This window comes from Trachurus japonicus, chromosome 23 (genome assembly GCF_045865225.1).
Source record: "Trachurus japonicus isolate A0001 chromosome 23, Traja_1.0".
NCBI lineage: Eukaryota > Metazoa > Chordata > Actinopteri > Carangiformes > Carangidae > Trachurus > Trachurus japonicus.
In genome coordinates, this window is record NC_140929.1 from 1118013 (window position 1) to 1145407 (window position 27395).

Here is a 27395-nt window from a genome sequence, read left to right on the forward strand (position 1 = left end):
CGGGGAGTCAGTAAACTCAGCAGGACGCTGCAGTTAAAGTCAGAGACACGTTTCTCCTCAGTTTCCTTCTGTTCGTCACCAGACCTACCTTTTTAGCCTCACTTTTAACTGATTTTTACTATTTTTTATTATTCTAAAACATTATTTTATTGTATTTTATTTTATTTTATTATTTATTTATTTACTATTATTATCTTTTTTTATTCCATTTTAATTCATCCATTTTTGCTTTCTATTTTATCCTACTACACCTGTCTATTTTACTTCATTTTATCTAGTGTCTTTCTCCTCTTCTCATTTTTATTTATTTTACTTCATTTATCTAGTGTTTTCCCCACGGCAAATGATTGAGTGTAAGATAGCGTTTCCCCGATAAAATCCAATGTTCTAAAACTATAGTGTGAATGTGTATGTGTTTGCGAATGTATGTGTTCCCTATATTGCTTGTTTTTATCATGTGAAGCACTTTGAGCTGCCATGCACTGCAAAAATTCAAAATCTTTCCAAGAATATTTATCTTATTTCTTGTCAAAATGTCTCATTTCTAGTCAAAACTAATCTCTCTCCACTTAAAATAAGACTCATCACCTAAAAATTAACTTGTTTTTAGATCATTTTCACTTGTTTCAAACTAATTTTCACTTGAAATAAGTAGAAAAATCTGCCAGTGAAAGCAAATTTTTTTTGTGCTTGTAATAAGAAAGAAAAACTTGCTCCACTATCAGATTTTTCTACTTATTTCAAGTGAAAATCAGCTTGAAAGAAGTAAAAAGTGTCTAAAAACAAGCTGCTTTTAATGTGATGAGTCTGATTTTAAGCAGAACTAGAAAAAGCATTTCCAAGAATGGAAATGGTGTGACTGCTGACAGCAACTGAACGCTGTTGCAGAATTAGCAAATAGTGCAAGCTGTGATCACCATACAAATGTTTGACCAAGGTCAGAATCGAACCCACATCCTCATGGTCATTAGACTTCCACTCTGCCTCTAGGCCACAGTGCACACACAGTTGCAGAGATTGTTGTCTGTTAATGATCTGCACACTGTCAACATCAAGAAAGCTTGAGAGTCAAGCTTGAATGACTTAGAATGAAAATGTCTGTGAATTTCAGGCTGAGCACTAACCATATGGCCACAGAGAACCTGAGTTACAATGAGCTTTATACTATGAGGAATCAAAGACTGTCCAATGACAGCTGAATAATTGGAATCAAAAGTCAAGCAATGAAGTGAAAAGACTGAGGCAGGAATCGAACCCATGACCATATGATCACTAAACCTTTACTCTGCCACTCGGCTACAGAGAGCACACTGCTTTCAAAACTGTTGTCATTGATTGTAATGTGATGATGTGCTGCAAACTGGTATGAGTAATCAAGGAGATAACAAACACCTGTAACCAATTGAAGGCGGGGGAGGAGAGCAGAATTCAACATAACATAACAAGAGGTCTTCCCTTGGATTCGAACCAGTGACCTTAGGGTTGGCAAGCATCCACCCTAACCCCTACACTATAGTGGAGTTGTGAAGAAGAGAGGTTGAGACTTTGATGAATGTGAGATTTTTTGTGAAAAAGTTAAATATTTGAAAAAGTATAAATAGTTAAAAAGAGAAAAGTAATGCCGATAAAGTTCAAAAAAAGCTGCACGTTTTGATATATGAATTGTTGAAATAGCACAAAGTATGAAGGACTAGAAGAAGACCGTAAAAAGGCGGAAGAAAATGGCCAAACAGAAGAACAATAGTGTGACTGCTTCAGCAGTCACACTAATGAGATTTGCTTTGACTAAGACAAATATTCTTGGTAAGATATTTGAGTTTTTGCAGTAGTTAGACCAGTAAGTACACTGCAAAAACTCAAAATCTTACCAAGAATATTTGTCTCATTTCTAGTCAAAACAAATCTCATTCTAATTAAAATCAGACTCATCACATTAAAAAGCAGCTTGTTTTTAGACACTTTTTACTTCTTTCAAGCAGATTTTCACTTGAAATAAGTAGAAATATCTGATAGTGGAGCAAGTTTTTCTTTCTTTCTTTCACTGGCAGATTTTTCTACTTATTTCAAGTGAAAATTAGTTTGAAACAAGTGAAAATGATCTAAAAACAAGTTCATTTTTAGGTGATGAGTCTTATTTTAAGTGGAAAGAGATTAGTTTTGACTAGAAATAAGACATATTCTTGGTAAGATATTTGAATTTTTGTAGTGTGGGCATGAAAAGTGCTGTACAAATAAAGCCTGATTGATTGATTGATTGATTGATTGATTGATTGATTGATTGATTGATTGATTGATTGATTGATTGATTGATTGATTGATTGATTGATCATAAAGACAGTATTGATCAGTCGTGTGTGTCTCCACTTCCTGTCCCCATGCAGGCGTCCTGAGGGAGGTGACGACCCACTTCACCGTGGACGCCCGCGCCCACTTCAAGAGCGGCGGCGGCCACGTGAAGACCTGCGTGTCCAACCCGTCCGGCGCCAACACGGACGCTTACATCACCGACAAGGGGGACGGGACGTACCGCGCCGAGTACACGCCGTACGAGGACGGTGAGGGGGCAACACACACACACACACACACACACACACACACACACACACACACACACACACACACACACACACACACACACACACACACACACACACACACACGGTGGAAATAAAAACCAGCCTGTGGCTTTAATTAAGCTCCTGTTTCCAGCCGTCGTCGCCGCGGTAACGAGCTGCAGTGCTATAAACGAGCTGTTTCGTGGCTCCGACACCTTAAACACACAAACACAGTTAACGAGCTCATCGTCGTTCCAGAACCTGAAGGAACTAAAGGTCTAAAGGTGCACTGCAAAAACTCTAAATCTTACCAAGAATATTTGTCTTATTATTTCTAGTCAAAACAAATCTCATTCTACTTAAAATAAGACTCATCACATTAAAAAGCAGCTTGTTTTTAGACACTTTTTACTTCTTTCAAGCAGATTTTCACTTGAAATAAGTAGAAAAATCTGATAGTGGCAGCTTTTTCTACTTATTTCAAGTGAAAATGATCTAAAAACAAGTTGATTTTTAGGTAATGAGTCTTATTTTAAGTGGAAAGAGATTAGTTTTGACTAGAAATGAGACATTTTGACAAGAAATAAGACAAATATTCTTGGAAAGATGTTGAGTTTTTGCAGTGTGGAGACTAAACACACACACACACACATGGAGTTCTGTCTTTGTAAAGACATAATGAGCCCCCACCCCCCCCCCCCACTGTGGTGTATTAATAGCTGCAGCAGATGGTTTTCCACTGATAGTAACGTGTGACATGTGGGAGCCCCACTGCATTGTGGGACAGAAATACTCAGACTGGTATTTCAGTGGAGGGGGGGGGTTGTCGACTTCGTCTGGGAAACATGTGGACTGGTAGAGGTTTCTGGTTCAAGGCGGCCAATCAGATTCAGAAAGTTTTATCCATTTTTTATTGGATTTTTTCAATTTTCCGAAAATTGAGACATGGCAAAAATTATGATTATATATAATTATAATAATTGTACAACAGACAAAAAAAGAGAAGAAAATAGATTAATCGAAAAGCAAAGAAGACAAGACCAGACAACTATTATTAAACTACCGATAGAGATATTGTTAAAGGGATAGTTCACCCAAATTCAAATTTCCCTCATGATCTCCTCCCCCTCATGTGGACTAAGGGCTGGGAGAAGTTTCAGAGTCCTCCGTGGCTTCTCTGAGTTACAGGGGGTCTCGGCGTAGCAGTGCATGTCCATATGACGGTTGCAAATGGATACCAACTGTCTTCGTAACAAAAAGACACACCAAAAAACATCCAGATACCTCCATGCTGCTCGTATGTAATGTCCGTCTTGTATTGAAGCCCCGACATGAGAAATTGTTCCGAAAAAATTAAAGAAGTCTATTTTTGAAGCTTGTTTGTAGCGGAAGCTCCTCTTCCTGGTTCGTCCAAATCTTGCACGATTTGCGCCGGCGATTACTGACGCCGGCGCAAATGGAGGTATCTGGATGTTTTTTGGTGTGTCTTTTTGGACGAAGAAAAGTGAGCTCCGTTCTCAACCGTCATATGGACATGCACTGCTACGCCGAGACCCCCTGTAACTCAGAGAAGCCACGGAGGACTCTGAAACTTCTCCCAGCCCTTAGTCCACATGAGGGGGAGGAGATGATGAGAATGAAATTTCAATTTTGGGTGAACTATCACTTTAACAATAATGGAAATAATGAATCAACACTGATCACACATAACTACTTCCACGTCCGTATGTAAACATTCTAAACAGGTTTTCAGGTCTTCAGATCCTTAAATGAATGAATGAATAAATAAATATAAGATAGATCAAAAAGTCTGACTATACCAAGGATCTGAAAAAAACAAGAAAAAATAATACAAATAGATAAATAAATAATAATAATAATAGATCTGGTCCGACCTCCTCTGAAACACCTGGTCCCTCTCTGGTTCCTCTCTGGTTGTGGTTCTGCAGGTCTGCACCTGATCGAGGTTCTGTTCGACGAGGTCTCCGTCCCCAAGAGTCCGTTCAGGGTCTCGGTGACCGAGGGCTGCGATCCGAGCCGGGTCCGGGCCTACGGGCCGGGTCTGGAGGAGGGACTGGTCAACAAGCCCAACCGCTTCACCGTGGAGACCAGGTGACATCACTGTGACATCACAGCTCTCTCACACACACACACACACACACACACACACACACACACACACCTGGATGTTTCCACCGGTCCAGTTCAGTCCAGTCCAGAGCTTTATTGTCCCTCAAAAGTCGTCTTGTGTCAACGTGATTAGAACGACCCTAAACGGAGTGAAAATAAACGACTTAGGAGAGCAGAGAAGAAAGAAGTGAAACCTGTCGTCTATTTAAATGGCCGACATTTGAGTTTAAATAATAAATGTAAAGTCGTGTCACAAGAGCAGTACAGTCCATCAGAACTAGGGATGGGCATTTTGAATGATTTTCTAACCAAGTATCCTAACCTTGTCGTAACCGGGGTAACCGAATACTGTAATAAAAAATAAAATGAGGTCATGTCTGATGGACAGAGAGCAGCCGGGGCATAAATGTTCTCTGTCCGTCAGACAGTCACATCACTGACACATCACACAGCGTCGTCAGACTAAATATCAGCTGGATAATAAGAGTAGAGATGGAGTTTAAGATGCTCATACTGGGCAGATGAGCATCTTTATGCCGCGGCTCCTCGGAGGAGAAAACTTTCTTTTCTATTTTTTTAAATCATTAACAGTGTTTATTTATTAGTCCACACTACATGTTGGTGCCTTCGCTCCTCTCGGCCTCGCATCGTCTCAGGAAATAACTGGGAAGGTTTCAGAGTGTTTGTAGACTGAAAGCAGCAGATTTTCTACCAGACTTGATGACACCTGTCGTTGCCGAGGGAACCACCACAGATTATTGTAAAAGGTTTGAAAGTCCGAGGCTCGATCCAAAAACGCTTTTACACAGCAGAAAATCACGTTGCTGCTTGATCCCAAACTGTTTAACACGACAAAAAGCCGAACCACGGCCTGATGATGTAGTTTGATCCGACACTAGACTGTTGCTCTAACGTGACGTTTTTTTAATCCTAGGTTAACCAGATAATAAATTCATAACCGAGCAGCAGATAACCTACTCGGGTACCCGGGTACTCGGGGAACCGTGCACATCCCTAATCAGAACATGGTCCTCTATCTCTCTGCAGGGGGGCCGGTACCGGGGGTCTGGGTCTGGCCATCGAGGGTCCGTCGGAGGCCAAGATGTCCTGTAAGGACAACAAGGACGGCAGCTGCAGCGTGGAGTACATCCCCTTCACGCCCGGGGAGTACGACGTCAACATCACCTTCGGGGGTCTCCCCATCCCAGGTAACGGTCCGCCTCAGCAGGACCAATCAGAACTGACCTCTGGCTAAGCCCCGCCCCCTCCACTCACTCACTGGGACAAACAGTCAACATTGGGTGGAGACATTTCACAGGAGGCAACTGATGATTTTTGGAGACAGAAAGATTAAATATCATGTTGAAGTCACCAAAACTTCACTTAGCTTTACTGCTATGGCTGTCGATAGCGACGGGCTAATTTCTGTTAGCCTGTCTATGGAGTTTTACATTATACGTTAGCATTAAGCTAGCAGACTCTATGCTTAGTTGTGATGCTGGCTAACATCTAAACATCTCTGACAATATGTTGCCTCAAATACGTTGTTGACTTAACTTAGAACAGATGTAGACATCCTTGTTAAGTTTATCCAGGTTTAGTTGGTGTTGTGGTCTACAGCATAACTTTATCCAGAGCAGACACTTCTCTTGGTTGAGATGTGGTTTGGGAAAAGGTAAAAAAATCCCCCCCGTGGCCTCTCAGGATACCTAGTGTCAGAGTTGCATGTACCCATGCACACCGTTTGACCATTTTAAACTTAAAGGGGACATATTCTGCTCATTCCTGCTTCTGTAATAAGCCGGGTTGACTATGGCAGTTTACAAAATGTTGAGGTAGTTGTCAAAACTTAAGGGGTGAGGAGGCACTCTGGATACGCAAATACACACTAAAGCAATGAAAAAGTGAGTTTTGCATAATATGTCCCCTTTAAAATGTCAAGATAAAACATATAAAAACCAATGAAAACTGACTAACTGCAATGCATTTCAATGGACGTGGAAGCAGAGAATGTCCCAGTGTATGGGCTAGCTATGAGCACTGTGATTGGCTCATCGTGTTTGGGGGCGTGGCTTAGCCAGAGGTCAACTGGACCCTCAGTCCAGGTCCAGAGTCCTAACTCCTAACGCTGTCTGTGCTGCAGGAAGTCCGTTCAGAGTCCCGGTCCGGGAGCTGGTGGACCCCAGTAAGGTGAGGTGTTCTGGTCCCGGACTGGGCAGCGGAGTCAGAGCTCAGGTCCCTCAGACCTTCACCGTGGACAGCAGCAAGGCCGGCGTGGCGCCGCTGGAGGTGCAGCTCTACGGGCCCTCAGGTAACACCACACAACCCCACACAACCCCCCAGAACCCCCCCACCACCAAAACCTCCAGGACTCTGCAGGTCCAGACAGAGAGCAGCACTTTCACCGTGTTCAAGGGAAAACTAAAAGCAGAGTTACAAGCAGACCAGACATGTGACCACCTGTAACCTGTATATAATAACAACCATTTGAGTTTTTATTTTTCAGTTAAAGGGACAACCAGGAGTTTTGTTAAAGCGAAGTGTTTCCACACTACATCTATGAGCCTCCGCACCGTGAAATTCTTTGACCGGTGCAAGACAGACTCATGTTTTCATTCATCAAGAATTAAAGTCAGAGGTTGGAAGACGATCACATACCGTCGTAGTTCCCACCATAAACGGAGATTCGGCGGCGTTATTCTCATGACTCGCCACGAAACCGAAAGTAAAGAAACGCTGGTCGGCTCGCCCAGCATTTCCACCACCACTAATAATAACAAAATAACCATAGAGACAAAACCATAGATTTATCTAAAATGGACCATTAACAAGTGGTAACGGAGATTCATCCACATTAGCATGAGACGGAGAAACTCCTCGTTGTCCCTTTAATTGTACACAATGTTTTTTTTGTGTACGTCATTTTTGGTTCTAGTAGTACTTACATAATTACAATTATGTATTACATTTTGTGCAACATCTACACACTTGTGCTTGTGCAACTGGTTGTAATGGTCATCGTGCAACACAACCTGGTACCTACGCACTGCTGCACTTTATCTGTCAGAAACTCTTATGGTCCCTCTACCAATGGAAGTGTTTGTCAAAATGTTATTTCGTTATAGTCGTCTTGTTGTCTTTTTGTTGTCTGCTTTATTATGTGGTCTATATTATTATGTGTATTGTCAGTGTACTGTTTTTTAATGCTATGGGACTCCGGATGGAAATGAGCATTGCTGCTATAATCCGGCACATTGACATGTTTTTATGTTCATTAATGTGCACTGTCCCGTCCAAACAAACAGATTTAAAGTGAAGTGAAGAGCGGACTGACAGGTTGTTGTGTGTCTCAGGTGTGGCCGAACCCGTCAGTGTCAGCGACAACGGAGACGGGACTCACACGGTGAACTACACGCCGGCCAACGACGGCCCGTACACCGTCTGCGTCAAGTACGCCGACCAGGAAGTCCCCCGCAGGTCAGTCCTCCAGACGCTTCTCAGACCATGTATTAGTTTATTTCATAGGGACAGTGCACCACTAATCAACAGAGTTAAAAGAAAAACTGTCAGTGGGCCAGAGTTAGAGCCAACAAGGCTAGTTTTCGTCCGTTGTCCCTGGCCAGATGTTAAAGGCAACCTAAAAGACAAAAAAGGGGCAACAATTAAGTACTTTCAAAACACAACTTACATAACAAACTACCTAGTAAAAGCCCATAATAACAAGTAAAACAGGTAAGAAGTCTGACATACAGCATGACAGAAGCTCATGGCATGCAGACATATCATGCAGACAGGGAGAAGAAGAGCGAGAGAAAGCAAGAGAGGAAAGTTCAGCTAGAAACACATGCAAGTAGCACACAGAGCTAAGACATTAGCACAAACAATACCAGACATTACAAGGCAGGACATAAAATGGCATTAGGCAAGAAAACAAAAGCTAACAAACAGGAACAAAACAAAACAAAAACAGGACATATAATTACAAGCTTTGAGAAACAGCACAAATAATGATTGATTAGTGATTGACATGATTAGTGATTACATGATTGATTATTGATTAACCACTGCCTTAACTAGTGTCTTTTAAAAGAATAGTGAGTGTTTGATTCTCTAATAGACCTGGTGTTGAGTTCCAGTCCTGCACTGCAAAAACTCAAAATCTTTCCAAGAATATTTGTCGTATTTCTTGTCAAAAAGTGTCATTTCTAGTCAAAACAAATCTCTTTTTACTTAAATTAAGATTCATCACCTAAAAATGAACTTGTTTTTAGATCATTTTCACTTGTTTCAAACTAATTTTCACTTGAAATAAGTAGAAAAATCTGCCAGTGAAAGCAAGTTTTTTGTGCTTTTAATAAGAAAGAAAAACCTGCTCCACTATCAGATTTTTGATCTTTGAGTTATGAATGTTTGGAGAGGACCAGGTCCCGGTCCTCCTGGTCCTGGTCTTGGTCCTGGTCCTGGTCTTGGTCCTGGTCCTGGTCTAACTCGCTTGTCTCCTCTCAGTCCTTTCAAGATCAAAACGCTGCCGGCTCACGACGCCAGTAAAGTCCGGGCCAGTGGACCGGGTCTGAACGCGTCCGGAGTTCCTGCCAGTCTCCCGGTGGAGTTCACCATCGATGCCCGAGACGCCGGAGAGGGTCTGCTGACGGTCCAGATTCTCGTGAGTCCCAGATTCCTGTCCCGGTGTAGACTAGAGAGGGTTTCACCAAAACCAGACCAGAACCTGTAGAGTCTCCTAAACCACTGGGCAGGGGGTGAAGTTTTCTTTGTTTTTCTTTCAAACTTAAAGGCCAACATTTTTTTTCTTCATGTCTTGCCTCACTCCTGAGTCCATGACCAGCAGATAGACACCATCCTTTCCACTGTGCGTGCAGCAACAAGGGAGATAGAGCCGTATCGCCGTAATTAGCTTAGCTCAAACACTGGAAGTGTATAGGTAGTGTTAGCCTGCCTCCACCTAAAGTCGCTAATTAGCTCAAACACTGGAAGTGTATGGGTAGTGTTAGCCTGCCTCCACCTAAAGTCGCTAATTAGCTCAAACACTGGAAGTGTATGGGTAGTGTTAGCCTGCCTCCACCTAAAGTCGCTAATTAGCTCAAACACTGGAAGTGTATGGGTAGTGTTAGCCTGCCTCCACCTAAAGTCGCTAATTAGCTCAAACACTGGAAGTGTATAGGTAGTGTTAGCCTGCCTCCTACCTGAGCTGAAATCAGCAGTCAGAAGCTGATTTCATTTTAGCTCTAAACTCTGTAAATATATCACTTTATCAACATTTCAAACATGTTTAGGAGAGAAAGTAGCCGTTTAGATCAGCAGTGTGTCGTTAATTTGTCTAAATACCAGCTGTTTACAATTTTGTTTGGATGAATTTGGCGCTACTCAAGCTAGCCGTTGTGACCAACGCACTTCCTGTTACTTTCACAAAATAAAACACCCGTTGCCCTTTACATACAGAAAACCATGATGATAGAATTTGTGCTTTTACTTTGAAATAGGAAGCTAACCTACCCTCGATGTAGCTAGCTTGAACCAAAATAAAGCGTCTTTGCTTGAACCCTCCGTTTTGACCGATCTCGTCCCGTTAGCGGCATTTGACCGCTCAAGATGCCTTACCGGAGAGTTTTGTCAGCTCTGAGACGAAGATCGGCCGCCGGTTTCCCTTTAGAGTTGCTGAAGAGTTTCTCTGATGACTTTAGGTGGAGGCAGGCTAACACTACCCATACACTTCCAGTGTTTGAGCTAAGCTAATTAGTGACTTTAGGTGGAGGCAGGCTAACACTACCTATACACTTCCAGCGTTTGAGCTAAGCTAATTACGGCGATACGGCTCTATCTCCCTTGTTACTGCACGCACAGTGGAAAGGATGGTGTCTATCTGCTGGTCATGGACTCGGGAGTGAGGCAAGACACGAAAAGAAATTGTTGAACTATCCCTTTGAAACTTATCAAACTCGTGAGGCGTTCAGGGAGAGTTCCCAGGTAAAAACCTTGACCTGTAAATGAAAGTGTTGCCTTCAGGTGCTGCAGTAGGTCTTCTTCTTCTTCTCTTGTCTGACCTGTGTCTGTGTCCCTGACTCTTTTAACCCTCCACCTCACCCCTCGCCTGGTTCACACCCTCCATGTGACGTCCCGTGGTGCTGCTGGGGGCCGCCGGGGGCCACGGGGGGCCGGCGCCGCTGCAGGGGCCGGACGGCTGCAGGCGAGACGCCTCAGTGTTTGTGGAGGACTGGGGCAGGAGGGTGTGGCAGACTCACATAGTAAAGAAAACCATCCCCTTCAGTGTTATGAAGAGAGGCTGTGTAAGGCTGCACGCCTACGCCTTCACCCCCCCCCCACCTCCCCTTCACCTTGTCCCCCCCCCCTCCCTCTGTAGTGACCCAACATGGCGACTGCAGACACCACACATAAAAACAGTGATGTCTTAAATGATTATTATTATTATTAGTGACCAAGGGCCGGATTTACTAAGATCCCAGATAGCGGGCGCTATATTGTTTGCGCCCGCTAAAATATTGCGTGTTTGGTTAACGCACGCAAAACAGGTGATCTACTAAGATTAACCCGCTAAATGAAAACACATGCAAACCGCAGTATTCAAATGAGTTCATAATCGTTTCCGCCATGGAGAGAGTGGACAGAGAGCTGGACTGACGAAGGGACAGAATGACATTTGATCCGATGCTACAATGACAGCACGTGTGTTCGTCTCTCTCGCGCTCTGTTTAGATTAATAAACACAAATCGCTACAGGGCCCAACTCGTCATATAGTGACAAACAGGCAGCAGCTGCAGCGACAATCACACACCTGTAATATGTGTGTGTGTGTGTGCCGCCCATGATCCAGTGGATTAATAGAGAGCTCAGGTGGGACACACGGATCTAAACGCTCTGACCACTGACCAGAGGGATCAAAGATGGGTGAAGGCAGCGGTGACGTGTCTCAGTCCCGGTCCCGGCGAGCGCGATTGCTCTGTTCACATCTGACCAAACGAACCGATCTATGACGTAAAACGCTCCCTGTTTCAGAACAAATGGTCAGGTGTGAAAGCGCCCTAGATGTTTCAATGGACGATGTCATCAGTGAATCTTCTTCTGTTCAACTCGACTATGACGTCATTAAACTTCAAACCTTTGATGAAATCGCTGATGAAAAACGAACTCAGGAGTTATAATATAATTATTATATAATATATTTATAATATAAGTCTTAGTTACAATGAATAATTAGGGCTGTTTTCGACTAAGGATTTTCATAGTCGAATCTGATTCGTCAGATTTTGCCATAGTCGACTGATCGTCGAACCTTTTTTTTTTTTTTTTTTTTTTTAGATAGCAGCAAATTTGCGACTTTTTCCGTTTCAAACAAAAGAGCTAAAACACCCAAAAAATATGGTAGGTGTAAAACAAATACCTTTATTTATTTTCCACACTTTGGATGATTTTTAGTAGCCATTGTGAGCCAGGGTATGCGTTTATGTTACGTTGCCCTGGACAACGCTCCTTTTGCTCGGACTGTGAGTGGCAAAATCAAACATCCCTCAACTTGGTGAAGGATAGCGGTGGTCGTGGACACAGAGAAACCGGGTAAAACATGTAGTATCAAAACAAACGGAGGTCAGAAGGACTCGACAATCCGTAGGCTACATTACGTTAATCAATCCTGTAACACACACAGTGTGACCGCGGCACCGGCAGAGAGACAGACAGGCTGCAGAGGGACGAGATTACAGCTGTGACTCCCGACACTGATGGTGCGTTCATGACAACTCGGAAGTTGGAAAAAAACAAGTTCCTCTTCTGAAAAACTCTGACATGTCAAACTTTAGGATGTGTTAGGGACTAATTCATCTGTCTAACCATCAGAACTATTGACACTTGAAACGGTAAACACAGCTGATCCATCGAAAAAAAAAAAAAAATCACCGCTGGAGTTAATTTATTTTCCGTGATTGAAAGCAGGTTCTTGAATGTAACTCGGTCAAAGTCAGACGTATCCTCACAATGTTTTGCTGTTCTGTCAGGTCATGCATGATAAATGTTGACAAAGTTAGACTGTCAGACTTCCTTGACTTTAAACTTTGGCGGCTCTGCCCCTCGTCTTTTTGCTACTCCGTGAGTGTTCTGCAGTGACTTTGACGGTCCTACTGCTCACCTCCGCTCCCCACCAAACATTGGACGTCTGATGGACGTGCAGATCATGTCTATATTGCGTCCGTCGGTCCAAGACCAATTCTAGACGCCTAAACGACGTCCAAACTAGGTCCACTATTTGGACGTCTAATCATGACCCCACTTGGACGTCAATATGCAGTTCAACATTTGGACGTCAGGCTTGGTCACTTTTTTTGGACGTCTAAGACAGGTGCAGGAAATTGACATGATTAATGATTGTAGTAGTTTTAGTAATAGTAGTAGTGGACAAATAACAATATTGTTATCAACATGATTAATAAATACGAATATATATTGTTTGTGATTAAACATTATAAGAGACGTCCAAACAACGTCTTGTCTACGTCATTTTTATATGTCTAATATTTGTCCCCTGAAGGTGCAGACTGTTACGCCAGATGACGTCCAAATGTGGGCATTGTAGACATCTCTTCTATGTTCAATTTAAACTCATTTAAGACATTGCTGTTCTTGAGTACATGTGATATTTTGTTATTTTACATCTTTGTTTTTCCTACTGTTTTTTTTTTCAATTTCATTTCATTTTATTTCAATTAATTAATTAATTTATATTTTAATTTATATATTTTGAAATGAAATTTGTGGGAGATTATGGCTTCAGAAAATAATTTCACCCGATCATGGTTCATAAGAGTAGGGAGAAGTAATTAAAATTTTGAACAGTCTTTGATAAGAGCCTTTATTATTTAAACTAGTCAAAGGCACTCTGATTGGCTGAGGCAGCATGTGATCATACTCTGATTGGCTGAGGCACCAGCAAACGCCACTCTGATTGGCTGAGGAAATACACCAAGCAACTGGCGCGTTTCTTCTCTACTGCAGAAGCAGACTGTGGTCAACATAACGCCTTGGTTACAACAACATCGTTTTCCACTAAGTGGAAGGTAAGTTTGCTTGGTTTAGTTGATTTTATGTTTACTGTATGCATTTATAGTGTCAGTTTCTTTCCGGCGCCCATTTTAATGTGTCGTTCACACAAGACGCGCTGCGGCGTGCACCTTCACGGCCCCGGTGTCTGGTCTATTTGCTATAATGAGTAGCTATGAGGACTGTTGTGGTAAACTGGGATGTGAGTGGTAGTCACGGATGCTAGCCGCCACCGCTAGTTAGCATCGGGCTAGCGGAAGTTAGCATCGTGCTAGCGGAAATTAGCATCGGGCTAGCGGATAGCATCCACTGCTTGCACTCACTAGCATCCAGGACAGCTAACAGTGCTAACAGCCCTCCTATACTCTGCTGTACAGAGCTCCTCCTGGGCTCTGTCATACACACAAGCTGCCACTAGCTACTCTTCCTGGGTGCTGTTTCACAGTGAGGATGGTGTGTTGTGCAGTTTCCACCAGAGTTTTGCATGTATTTAAAAAAAAAAAATCTGTAACACCACACGTATTTTTCATCCACTTAACAATTATGTACTACTTTGTGTTGGTCTATCACATAAAATCCCAATAAAATACATTAAAGCTGTTGTTACATGACAAAATGTGTAAAGTAAAAGTTCAAGGTGTATGAATACTTTTGCAAAGCACTGTATCATTCACATTTATTTATAAATGTTTTTTTCCCCTATAGGCTCTTCACTAATGCCTGATGGTGACATCTAATATCAAGGGAGAAGACAAAGGTTTATAGAGCAATACAAGGTAAGCCCATATGTCATATCTTAACATTTGCTGAAATGGTTTTGTATGAATCCAGTATTGGTAGTGGAGACACAGGCTGCAGGTTGTCTTTGCATATTTCTAATTATTTGTCTTCTTCTTCTTCTTCTTCTTGTGCAGATGGAGCCATACATTTTGATGACACAGCCAGAGAGGACTTCATAAAGACACATGCTGGAGGAGAGGGATACACAGCAGTCACCCAGGACTGATTATCCATTGTGGAGAATCTTGTCACAGTTTTGTATCACTTTTGTACATGTATTTTCTGTGTTAAGTATGCAGTAGTTGGTTCTGATTTGTAATTCTTCTCAAAACACATTGAGTTTATCACTTTAATTTTTATTGTGTTATATTTGTTGTTGTGCCACAGACCGAAGCAAGGTGGGCTGTGTAACTTTATGTATTTATTAGTATTTTACCAGCAGTATTAATTTCAACAGATACCAATAACTTTATTAGAATGACATGTTTGTGCCAGTGATTAAGAAAATAAAGATGGAAATAAATGAATGGGGATTGAATTGTGATTTATTGGTAAACCTGTGTATAACTGTAGTCCCATATGTTTACAGGAGGTGGAGGATCTGTTTCCTGTTAACTTTCCTGTAGCTTCATCTGGCTCAGCAGCAGGTTTGAACTGGAAATGCATTACACCTTTGCATGCATTTCCAGGTAATCTGCTGCTGAGAAAACCAAATGAAGCTATAGGAAAGTGAACTGGAACAGTCTGACACCTTCTGAAATGGGACTACAGTTATGCACAGAGCCTAGAAGCAGTATAAAAACAATGTCTAAAATTAGTTTAAATTTGATGCAAAAAAGACGTCGAAACGACCACATTTGGACGTCAAATAGCCCTCATGCGGCGGTCCTGTGGACGTTCAGTGGATGTCGGTTTAAATTTTGACGCAGAAAAGACGTCTATAATGACCACATTTGGACAACAAATAGCCCTTATACGGCGGTCCTGTGGACGTCAATACTGGACGTTCAGTAGACGTCGGAAAAAGACGTTGTCTGGAGTAACAGTCTGCACCTTCAGAGGACCAAAATTAGACGTGCAAAAATGACTTAGAAAAGACGTCGTTTGGACGTCTCTTTGCTCAGTGGGTCATTTGAAAAAAAAAAAAAAAACCTCCGCTCATTTAATTGTGCAACTGCAGTGGGTGATTTATTAAAGGTGTACAGAAAAGAAAATTGAATTTGAGCCCACTCTGGGTCATAAAATTAGTGTAATAACTCATCTATCAGACGATGTAGGCCAAACTTTGTGCAAAATTCTATTTTTGAGTAAATCCGGGATGAAAGTGTGTATTTTAGTGTAGTTTTTTTTTTCGCATTGGATAACGCAGGCGCATGGATTATACGTCAGCCTGTACACGATTCACCAGCCACTGATATTGGATCCGTAATCCGTCATTCAAACGTCTGAGACACACACACACACACGGAGCTCGGGCTCGCCCCAAGCTTTGAATATCCCGCCCGCTCGATAACGACCAATCAAATTCATTTTCCTTACTCGGGTAAACTCGTGTTGCAGCTCGTGACAACTCGGCGCGACAAACGGGACAAACGGCCATTTCTGTACACCTTTAATACGTAGTAAGAAGCTAAGACTACCGTTTAAACACACACATAATTTTGAACTCTTTATTAACAGAAAGTAGGCAGATTTTGTATCAAAATAGTCTTTTTATAACGAAAAAAGACATTCTATGTAACAATTTATGCTCAGCAGCCGTGGGCACCCCCACAGAATGGTAGGGGTTAGATTCGACTACGAGGTTCATAGTCGAATCAGACCCCTCCGAATCGAATCGTCGAATCGTCGACTTTTGGAGGTCAGCCCTATGAATAATCAATGATCACTAACTAATGAATCCCCCCACCCCCCCCCCCTCCTGTGGTCTCCATGTGAACTGACTCCATCCAGTTTGTCAGTCTGATGTGGTTTATTAGTTCTCCACTAACCAGAGTGCCCCCCCTCCCCCCACCTGCACCTGTAGTAGCTGTAGCACCTGTGTGATGTCATCAGAGAGAGACAGAGAGTGAGCACCACTGGTCTCTCACCTGCAGTCGTCCAACAGAACAGATCAAAGTCCTGGTCCCATGTCTCAGTTCTTTAATTAAAGGATAATTTCTGTTTTTTACAATCTGGACCTTATTTCTATCATAAACTCCGATCATTTCCTCCCCCAGATAACTTTGGTGTCGTTACAAGTGGTTGTGATGAAATGAGCTCCAGCCGAGAGGCGCGTATATCCGTATAATGGAGTCTACAGGGCAGCAGAATGCAGCCTCTAAATAACACATTATCTGCAGAGAAACTCCTTCATTTCACCAATATTTAGTTCTGATAGGCTAGTGCTATTCCCCTCTGAGTCCGGGGTTAGCTGTTATCAACATCCGTGGTCTGTAGGTTGACCTACTGACCTCTGACCTGGATGATGTCATCTCTGAGCGCCGCCCGGCTCATTCTGATAATAATCATTCTGCTTCGGCATTCGGGTCCATTTTTATCTCAACTAGCCGGAGCTTTAGTGAGTCCAGGTTGAGGAGAGGAAGCCTGTGGAAGCTGAACTTCATCCAGCTGCTCATTTTGTTCTGACAAGTCAGAAACACGCAGAAACAAACCGTAGCATTAGCGGTAGCAACAAGCCGCACCGCACAGCGCTCAGAGATGACATCATCCAGGTCAGAGGTCAGCAGGTCAACCTACAGACCCCGGATGTTGATAACAGCTAACCCCGGACTCAGAGGGGAATAGCACTAGCCTATCAGAACTAAAGTTGGAGGAGGAAATGATCAGATTTTATGATAGAAATAAGGTCCAGATTGTAAAAAACGGTAATTATCCTTTAATGGTTAATAATGAGATTATTAATTGTTCTTGACACTTAATAGGACGAATCTCCTTGTTGTTTACAACTACTTCCGGGTAGAAAACCAGCATGAGAACAATAGTGACGGACGAGAGTTTCACTATATCTAATTTTTCATGTCACTATATCACCGTTTAGACTAATCTGATGTTTGTAAAGTTTATAAAACCAATGATTGGACAAACATTACTATTTCTGTGTGCACATTTTTGTAATTAGTCATGGTTATCATAGATTAGCCGGGCTAACGGTTAGCTACCTGTTTAACTTTAATAACTCAGTGACTCAATAAACGCTCCATGAAAAAATATTTTCTCCAGCGGATATCTGAGTTCCAACATGACTGAGCTAACTGGAGTAGTTTCATGTCGTGTCCCACAACGGGAGGGTTTTAACAGCTGACGTCCTGCTGTTAGCTTAGCTACCGTTAGCTTAGCTACCGTTAGCTGTCCCTGTCAGCTGAGCCACTGATGCTTTCTAGACACTGTGATTCCCCCAAACTGAATAAATACAACACATAGCAACACAAAACACACACACAGAAATAGTAATGTTTCTTCCATCATTTCAGATTTGTCTAAACGGTGATAGGGCGTGAAAAATATGATATATAGCTAAACTCTCGTTCGTTACTATTGATCTCATTCAAATTACGTGCTGGTTTTCTACCCAGAAGTAGAATGTAAACAACAAGGAGATTCGGTCTATAAAATACGTTAGCAGCACTGGCTAATTCTTTAGCAAGATGGAGTTGTTGTTTGTTTGGTGGGAGACCACTGAAGCTTCACTGTGATCACGTGACGCTGTCCAACATGGCGGCCGGCGCTGACTTCCTGTCTCCGTGTCCAGGACCCGGAGGGGAAGCCGAAGAAGGCGAACATCCGGGACAACCGTGACGGGACGTACACGGTGTCCTACGTCCCCGACATGGCCGGACGCTACACCATCACCATCAAGTACGGCGGCGACGAGATCCCCTACTCGCCGTACCGCATCCACGCGCTGCCCACCGGCGACGCCAGCAAGTGTCTGGTCACAGGTCAGTCAGAGCCAATCAGAGCTCAGCTTCACTCAGAGCCAATCAGAGCTCAGCTTCGCTCAGAGCCAATCAGAGCTCAGTTTCACTCAGAGCCAATCAGAGCTCAGCTTCACTCACTGTTGTTGTTGTTTTCTTACAGTGTCGATCGGAGGACACGGACTGGGTGAGTTCATCAGTGGCTCTAGATGTAAAGAACGATGTCATCAGTGACTCTAGAACGATGTCATCAGTGACTCTAGATGTTTTAATGGACGATGTCATCAGTGACTCTAGATGCTTTAATGGACGATGTCATCAGTGACTCTAGAAGGATGTCATCAGTAGGTGCGTTTCCATCAGCTGTTTAGATGCATCGAGATGTATCGCATCGGAAAATGATGATGGAAACGCCGTGATTCGCATTAAAATCCTCTGATTCGCACAAACTGAAATACGCTCGCTGTGGCCGGGTTTTGGTTGATTCGAATGGGATGGAAACAGCTGTATGCGAATCAAGTGTGACGTAGCGCACTTTCACCCCATCTGCTCCCGTGTTTGCAGTTCACTCACAAGACAACATCAGGGTTTCCGCTGTCACACAACAGTTAATTAATTGTGGCGCATCGCCACGGCAAAATAAAAGCCCCCACACACCTTCATATGTGATTACTGCACAGTTCTTCATAGTTCCTCCTCAGTAAAAACCAAACTTATCAACCAGCGAATCCAGCGTTTATCATTAATAAAGTCTGGGGCGGCGCAACTCTCTCTCTCTCTCTCTCTCTCCCACACACACACACACACACACACACACGGGTCGCGTTATGACGGTAATAAACATATGCGCTAAATCGCGCTAATGTGTTCAAATCAGACCGTCCGTCCGTCCGGCTTTTGCACCCCCCCCCTCCCGGCCGGACGGACGGACGGTCTGATTTGAACACATTAGCGCGATTTAGCGCATATGTTTATTACCGTCATAACGCGACCCGTGTGTGTGTGTGTGTGTGTGTGTGGGAGAGAGAGAGAGAGAGAGAGAGAGTTGCGCCGCCCCAGACTTTATTAATGATAAACGCTGGATTCGCTGGTTGATAAGTTTGGTTTTTACTGAGGAGGAACTATGAAGAACTGTGCAGTAATCACATATGAAGGTGTGTGGGGGCTTTTATTTTGCCGTGGCGATGCGCCACAATTAATTAATTGTTGTGTGACAGCGGAAACCCTGATGTTGTCTTGTGAGTGAACTGCAAACACGGGAGCAGATGGGGTGAAAGTGCGCTACGTCACACTTGATTCGCATACAGCTGTTTCCATCCCATTCGAATCAACCAAAACCCGGCCATAGCGAGCGTATTTCAGTTTGTGCGAATCAGAGGATTTTAATGCGAATCACGGCGTTTCCATCATCATTTTCCGATGCGATACATCTCGATGCGCATCTAAACAGCTGATGGAAACGCACCTAGTGACTCTAGATTTTTAAAAGAACGATGTCATCAGTGGCTCTAGATGTTTCAATGAATGATGTCATTAGGGGTGGGCAAAAATATCCATATGGCAATATATCGCGATACTTTATATCACGATACGATATCGCTATTCAATATTTAAATATCGATTTTTTTTTCCCCAAAAAAATAACCCCCCCCCCAAAAAAAATCCACTTTTTTTTTTCAAATAATAAATCATGCTTCAGATGTAAATCCAGTACGACTTCCACACCTCTGCTCCGCGAGGTGTCACTGTACTGCTGCCTCAGACAGTGTGTTGTTCATGCAAATATGTTGTTGTAACTTGCACTTGTATAAAATGGCATGGATCATTTGAATTACATTGTTTTGACTCAGTTTGTCCCATAAATTATCACTATCATCTGATGTACATACAACTTGGATTTTAAGATGCATAATGCCTTTTACATTTTTCAGTGAACTATGTAGAATATCGTAGAATATCGCAATATATCGCAAAATTTGGATATCGCAATATCGTATCGTATCGTGACTCAAGTATCGTGATGCGTATCGTATCGTGAGGTCCTTGGCAATGCCCACCCCTAGATGTCATCAGTCATTCTAGATTTTTAAAAGAACGATGTCATCAGTGGCTCTAGCTGTTTTAATGGATGATGTCATCAGTGACTGGGCTCTGATTGGTCCTCCTCTGATTGGTCAGGATCGGGTCTGGGTCCGACCATCCAGATCGGCGAGGAAACGGTCATCACCGTGGACGCGAAGGCGGCGGGAAAAGGTAAAGTGACCTGTAAGGTGTCGACGCCGGACGGAGCAGAGCTGGACGTGGACGTGGTGGAGAACTCAGACGGGACCTTCGACATCTACTACACCGCCCCCGAGCCCGGGAAGTACGTCATCACCATCCGCTTCGGAGGGGAGCACATCCCCAACAGCCCCTTCCACGTGGTGGTGAGTCCACTAGGGTCCACTAGAGACCACTAGAGTCTAGACCACATCCCCAACAGCCCCTTCCACGTGGTGGTGAGTCCACTAGAGTCCACTAGAGACCACTAGAGTCTAGACCACATCCCCAACAGCCCCTTCCACGTGGTGGTGAGTCCACTACAGTCCACTAGAGTCCTAGACCACATCCCCAACAGCCCCTTCCACGTGGTGGTGAGTCCACTAGAGTCCACTACAGTCCACTAGAGTCTAGACCACATCCCCAACAGCCCCTTCCACGTGGTGGTGAGTCCACTAGAGTCCACTACAGTCCACTAGAGTCTAGACCACATCCCCAACAGCCCCTTCCACGTGGTGGTGAGTCCACTACAGTCCACTAGAGACCACTAGAGTCTAGACCACATCCCCAACAGCCCCTTCCACGTGGTGGTGAGTCCACTACAGTCCACTAGAGACCTAGACCACATCCCCAACAGCCCCTTCCACGTGGTGGTGAGTCCACTAGGGTCCACTAGAGACCTAGACCACATCCCCAACAGCCCCTTCCACGTGGTGGTGAGTCCACTAGAGACCACTAGAGTCTAGACCACATCCCCAACAGCCCCTTCCACGTGGTGGTGAGTCCACTACAGTCCACTAGAGACCACTAGAGTCTAGACCACATCCCCAACAGCCCCTTCCACGTGGTGGTGAGTCCACTAGAGTCCACTAGAGTCCACTAGAGTCTAGACCACATCCCCAACAGCCCCTTCCACGTGGTGGTGAGTCCGCTAGAGTCCACTAGAGACCACTAGAGTCTAGACCACATCCCCAACAGCCCCTTCCACGTGGTGGTGAGTCCACTAGAGTCCACTAGAGTCCACTAGAGTCTAGACCACATCCCCAACAGCCCCTTCCACGTGGTGGTGAGTCCACTAGAGTCCACTAGAGACCACTAGAGTCTAGACCACATCCCCAACAGCCCCTTCCACGTGGTGGTGAGTCCACTAGAGTCCACTACAGTCCACTAGAGTCTAGACCACATCCCCAACAGCCCCTTCCACGTGGTGGTGAGTCCACTACAGTCCACTAGAGACCACTAGAGTCTAGACCACATCCCCAACAGCCCCTTCCACGTGGTGGTGAGTCCACTAGAGACCAGTACAGACCACTACAGTCTAGACCACATCCCCAACAGCCCCTTCCACGTGGTGGTGAGTCCACTAGAGTCCACTAGAGTCTAGATCACATCCCCAACAGCCCCTTCCACGTGGTGGTGAGTCCACTAGAGTCCACTAGAGTCTAGACCACATCCCCAACAGCCCCTTCCACGTGGTGGTGAGTCCACTACAGTCCACTAGAGTCTAGACCACATCCCCAACAGCCCCTTCCACGTGGTGGTGAGTCCACTACAGTCCACTAGAGTCTAGATCACATCCCCAACAGCCCCTTCCACGTGGTGGTGAGTCCACTAGAGTCCACTAGAGTCTAGACCACATCCCCAACAGCCCCTTCCACGTGGTGGTGAGTCCACTACAGTCCACTAGAGTCTAGACCACATCCCCAACAGCCCCTTCCACGTGGTGGTGAGTCCGCTAGAGTCCACTAGAGTCCACTAGAGACCACTAGAGACCACTAGAGTCTAGATTCTAGACCAGTAGAGTCTAGACCAGTAGAGACCAGTAGAGACCAGTAGAGTCTAGACCAGTAGAGACCAGTAGAGTCTAGACCAGTAGAGACCAGTAGAGACCAGCAGAGACCAGTAGAGACCAGTAGAGACCAGTAGAGACCAGTAGAGTCTAGACCAGTAGAGACCAGTAGAGTCTAGACCAGTAGAGACCAGTAGAGACCAGCAGAGACCAGTAGAGACCAGTAGAGACCAGTAGAGACCAGTAGAGTCTAGACCAGTAGAGACCAGTAGAGTCTAGACCAGTAGAGACCAGTAGAGTCTAGACCAGTAGAGACCAGTAGAGACCAGTAGAGTCTAGACCAGTAGAGACCAGTAGAGTCTAGACCAGTAGAGACCAGTAGAGACCAGCAGAGACCAGCAGAGACCAGTAGAGACCAGTAGAGACCAGTAGAGTCTAGACCAGTAGAGACCAGTAGAGTCTAGACCAGTAGAGACCAGTAGAGACCAGCAGAGACCAGTAGAGACCAGTAGAGACCAGCAGAGACCAGCAGAGTCCAGACCAGCAGAGACCAGACCAGTTTAGTCCTGTAGAGTCCAGACCAGTTCCATTTCAACAGATGTTTTTGTGGTGTGTTTTATAACAAACATTAGCTTAGCATCACTTCATGTTTGCCTGAAGTAGCCTGAAGTCCTATAATCCTGCGTCGACCCTGAACGCACCACAGAGTGGACCCTGAACGCACCACAGAGACCCGAGACCCGAGTCTGGACCAGCAGGTCCATTTATTGATCTGACTGATTATTATTATTCCAGATGTGTTTACAGTGAGTCATATTTCTCTGTTTGTCCGTTAATGACCTGCAGCTTCATTAACCGTCTCCAGATGTTTTACCCAGAAGTCTGTGCAGGAAATAGCAGAGTAATAGTCAGTTAATTATCAGCTGATTAAACTTCAGCATGAACCTTTAACTCATCATTATTATTATTAATGGATCGGTGTAATTGAGACTCATCACGCGCTGTCGTTCAGGGGTTTTACTGTCGGTCCTTTCAAAATAAAAGTCTCCTGTTAGTAGAGATGGACAGAGTACTCAGACCTGAAAGTAACCAGTACTTTTCACACTGCAAAAACTCTACATCAGGGGTTTTCAAAGTGTGAGAGAGTGAGCCCCCCTTAATGAAAAATAAACAGCTGTGCGCCCCCCCCCCTCAAAAAAAAAAAAGAGAGAGAGAGAATTAAACAGCCTATTTATTATCAGTTACTATGACCAAAACAATATTTGATTCATTAAACGCATATATTAGCCTAATTATCATGACAACATAAAGCACTGACTAATAAACCTAAACATTGATATAGAACTGTAACACACTCATCACACAAGCAGCTTCATGCTCTCCCTGTGTGATCATCTGGGAAGCAGACAGTCTGAGGTTGAAGTTTATATCAATGCACAGGTGACACTGTGACAGGTCTCTGGACGTCTTGACCACATGTCAGCTGGTCAGCTGTAGTAGAGGAAACCTCCGCTGTTTACAACTCCGCTGCGACGTGCAGCTTTTTTTTTTTTTTTTAGGAGCGGTAGCCTATATTGTGGCTTTATGCGGGAGGACACGCGGTATACAGCTGATCCAATGTATTTATCTGAGCTTGGTCACTGTGAGAGGCACCGGGTCGCTTTGAGCTGCGTTCATATTAAGTTATAGCTACCTGATGCTGCGCAGCACCTGACGCTCCTCTTTTTCTAACCAGAACAGCCGACGTACTAGTGCTACATTCAGCCGAAGCCAGCTGAGCTCCGCTCTCCCTGCAACACAGTCTCTCTGATCACTCGCTCTGAGCATCACATATCGCCGCGGAGGGGATTGCATCGGGGCAGCTTGGGCGTCAGTGCACAACGCGACTGACCAAGCGTCAGTTTATGACGCGTCGGGAGTGAGACTGTGTGTTGCTCCCTGACACACCAGTTGAGCATAATCGCAGCCTGTGTGTTACAACAAGATCGTGTTTTATCATATCGCAGTGTAATTGCAAATTATAGACTACTGCAAAAACATTAATCATTTAGCCCTATGTGCAAGTGACATGTAACTCATCTTTTGTTTGAATGTTTTCAGTTTTTCTTTTTTTTTCCTTTTTCTCATGTCGCGCCTCCCCTCAAACTCTCTGGCGCCCCCCAAGGGAGGCGCGCCTCACACTTTGAAAACCCCTGCTCTACATCTTACCAAGAATATTTGTCTCATTTCTAGTCAAAACAAATCTAATTCTACTTAAAACAGACTCATCACATTAAAAGCAGCTTGTTTTTAGACACTTTTTTACTTCTTTCAAGCAGATTTTCACTTGAAATAAGTAGAAAAATCTGATAGTGGAGCAAGTTTTTCTTTCTCATTACAAGCACAAAAAACTTGCTTTCACTGGCAGAGTTTTCTACTTATTTCAAGTGAAATTTTTTTTGAGTGCAAATGATCGAAAAACAAGTTATTTTTTAGGTGATGAGTCTTATTCTAAATGAAAAGAGATTAGTTTTGACTAGAAATGAGACATTTTGACAAGAAATAAGACAAATATTCTTGGAAAGATTTTGAGTTTTTGGAGTGTAATAAGTAGCAAAGAAATCTAATACTCAAGTAAAGTACAAATCCTCTGGATATGTACGTACAGTACTCAAGTAAATGTACTCCATTACTCTCCACCGCTGCCTGTCAGAGTGAATCACATGAGGCCGGTCTCGCTGCGTGGTGCGTTCACTGTCACATCCACACAGCTCAGAAACACAGATAGTCTACTTGCCAACAATAAGTACCCGGAAATGTTGAGTACCCCAAAGTTTTATGTTAGAAATAGATAGTATGGGTCCCCAGTATTCAGAAACTGCCGGATGCTAACTTATATATATTGGGCAATTAGCATAACAGACATAATTAGCACACATTAGCATAATTGCTATGGGCAATATTTCAACAAAATTGACTTGGCTGATCTGGGCAATATTGGAGTGGTTTTAGGGGTTGTCGCTACCCGATCTGCGATGCTACCGGATCCGTGACAAAACTGGTCTGCGCATGCGCAGACCGGCCGCCATCTTGGACAGCTGCCTACGGCAACTCCACTTGGACAAACTTCATTTGGGCACTGCCCGATTTGCGTACATGCTTAAAGTTCTGTGAATTTAAAATACGGTACTGTGAAAATGATTAAAAAATAAAATAAAATAAAATAAAAACCGCGTAGGTCCGTCATAAGACAGCCGCGGCAGACTCGTTTATTCAGTGAGTGTTGTGGTAGTTGTGATTGTTTGTGGTTGTCATGGTGATGAGGCCGGCGAGAAAAGAGGACAGTAAACATTAAAAGTCCGCCTGTGTTCCTGTTTTCTGAGCATCAAGATCCAGACCACCACAACCAACCCTCAATTTACATTACTAATAAAGTATTTTAAAAAATAAATAAAAAGATAAACCGTCTGTGGCGACGCACATAGGGCAGTGATCCTAAGTCAATTCAACTAAGTTTGTCCAAGTGGAGTTGCCGTACGTGGCTGTCACGGATCCGGTAGCGTCGCGGATCGGGTAGCGACAGGGGTTATTGATGATGCTGAATCCATTTCTGACATTTTCAAAATTCAAAATGGCTGTCTAAACCGGAAGTGACCAGATTTTAACCGCCAGTGGGCCGATTTTGATGGATTTCAAAATCTGGTCACTTCCGGTGTAGACAGCCATTTTGAATTTTGAAAATGTCAGAAATGGATTCAGCATCATCAATAACCCCTAAAACCACTCCAATATTGCCCAGATCAGCCAAGTCAATTTTGTTGAAATATTGCCCATATAGGCAATTATGCTAATTTATGCTAATTATGTCTGTTATGCTAATTGCCCAATATATATAAGTTAACATCCGGCAGTTTCTGAATACTGGGGACCCATACTATCTATTTCTAACATAAAACTTTGGGCTACTCAACATTTCTGGGTTCACAATGGGGCCATATGGGCTGGAAAGTAGACTATGATGTTGTTGCTCTGGCAAACATGGAGGCTGCAGAGTTGTGTTTGCATGGTTTTTTTTGTGTGTGTGTGTGTTTGTGTGTGTGTGTTTCTGACAGTTGCACTTGTTTCCTGTCAGGCGAGTGACACCGTCCCAATAATAGAGGAGCCGTGTGACAAGCTTGAGTTACAGCCGCCCTACGCTCCCTATGTGGGCTTCACGCCGCCCTGGGTAGCTACTCACTATTTATACTGACGCTGTCCTCAGATCAGCTCTTCATTAAACTGCTGTGGGTCGATACCAACCCACATTCACTTATAGATTTCTATCTGCATGAAGCCGCATGGTTCATCTGCATCATCTGACACTAACACTGACCTGATGATTAACAGCAGCTGCATGCTTTTATTGATAGTGATTGTTTTGTTACACAGGGTTCCTACGCAAGTATGGAAAGTATTGAATTAGATTTTATACATTTCCAGGTCTGGAAAAGTATGGAAAATGGAAACTATTTTATGGAAATATATTTATCTTAATACTTATCAGGGTTTGGTCTCATCTGAAGTTATTTGGGTTAATTATTTTGCATGCGTTATATTGTACCAAGCTACAATCTAAGAATAATGAAAACAAATGATTAATTGCATGATTTTTTTTATATAATGCACAACTATTTACTCAAATATCACAAATTATTAGATTTTTTGGTAACACTTTACAATAAGGGTCCCTTAATTTACGTTAGTTAGTACATTATTAAGCATTAATTAACTGTTTACAGATATATTAACAATCATTATTATGTATTAGGAAACACATTAATTAATGTAGCCTATTAGTAAACAGTTAATTAATGTTTACTACTCAAAGTTAGTTAATAAATTATTAAGTAATAATAAAAGTTGAATAATGTAATTAGTTATCA

General features: G+C 43.5%; 1 protein-coding gene across 1 annotated transcript in view; it reads left to right on the top strand.

Moving 5' to 3' along the window:
• LOC146962246 (filamin-C-like) overlaps positions 1 to 27395 on the top strand; it is a 110976-nt gene that overhangs the window by 48530 nt on the left and 35051 nt on the right. The window contains exons 25-34 of the mRNA XM_085769644.1: positions 2382 to 2555; positions 4505 to 4667; positions 5733 to 5893; positions 6829 to 6996; positions 8039 to 8162; positions 9192 to 9348; positions 18281 to 18470; positions 18610 to 18633; positions 20625 to 20872; positions 26606 to 26698. Coding sequence (XP_085625770.1) covers positions 2382 to 2555; positions 4505 to 4667; positions 5733 to 5893; positions 6829 to 6996; positions 8039 to 8162; positions 9192 to 9348; positions 18281 to 18470; positions 18610 to 18633; positions 20625 to 20872; positions 26606 to 26698 — 1502 coding nt within the window. The remainder of the gene's footprint in view (positions 1 to 2381; positions 2556 to 4504; positions 4668 to 5732; positions 5894 to 6828; positions 6997 to 8038; positions 8163 to 9191; positions 9349 to 18280; positions 18471 to 18609; positions 18634 to 20624; positions 20873 to 26605; positions 26699 to 27395) is intronic.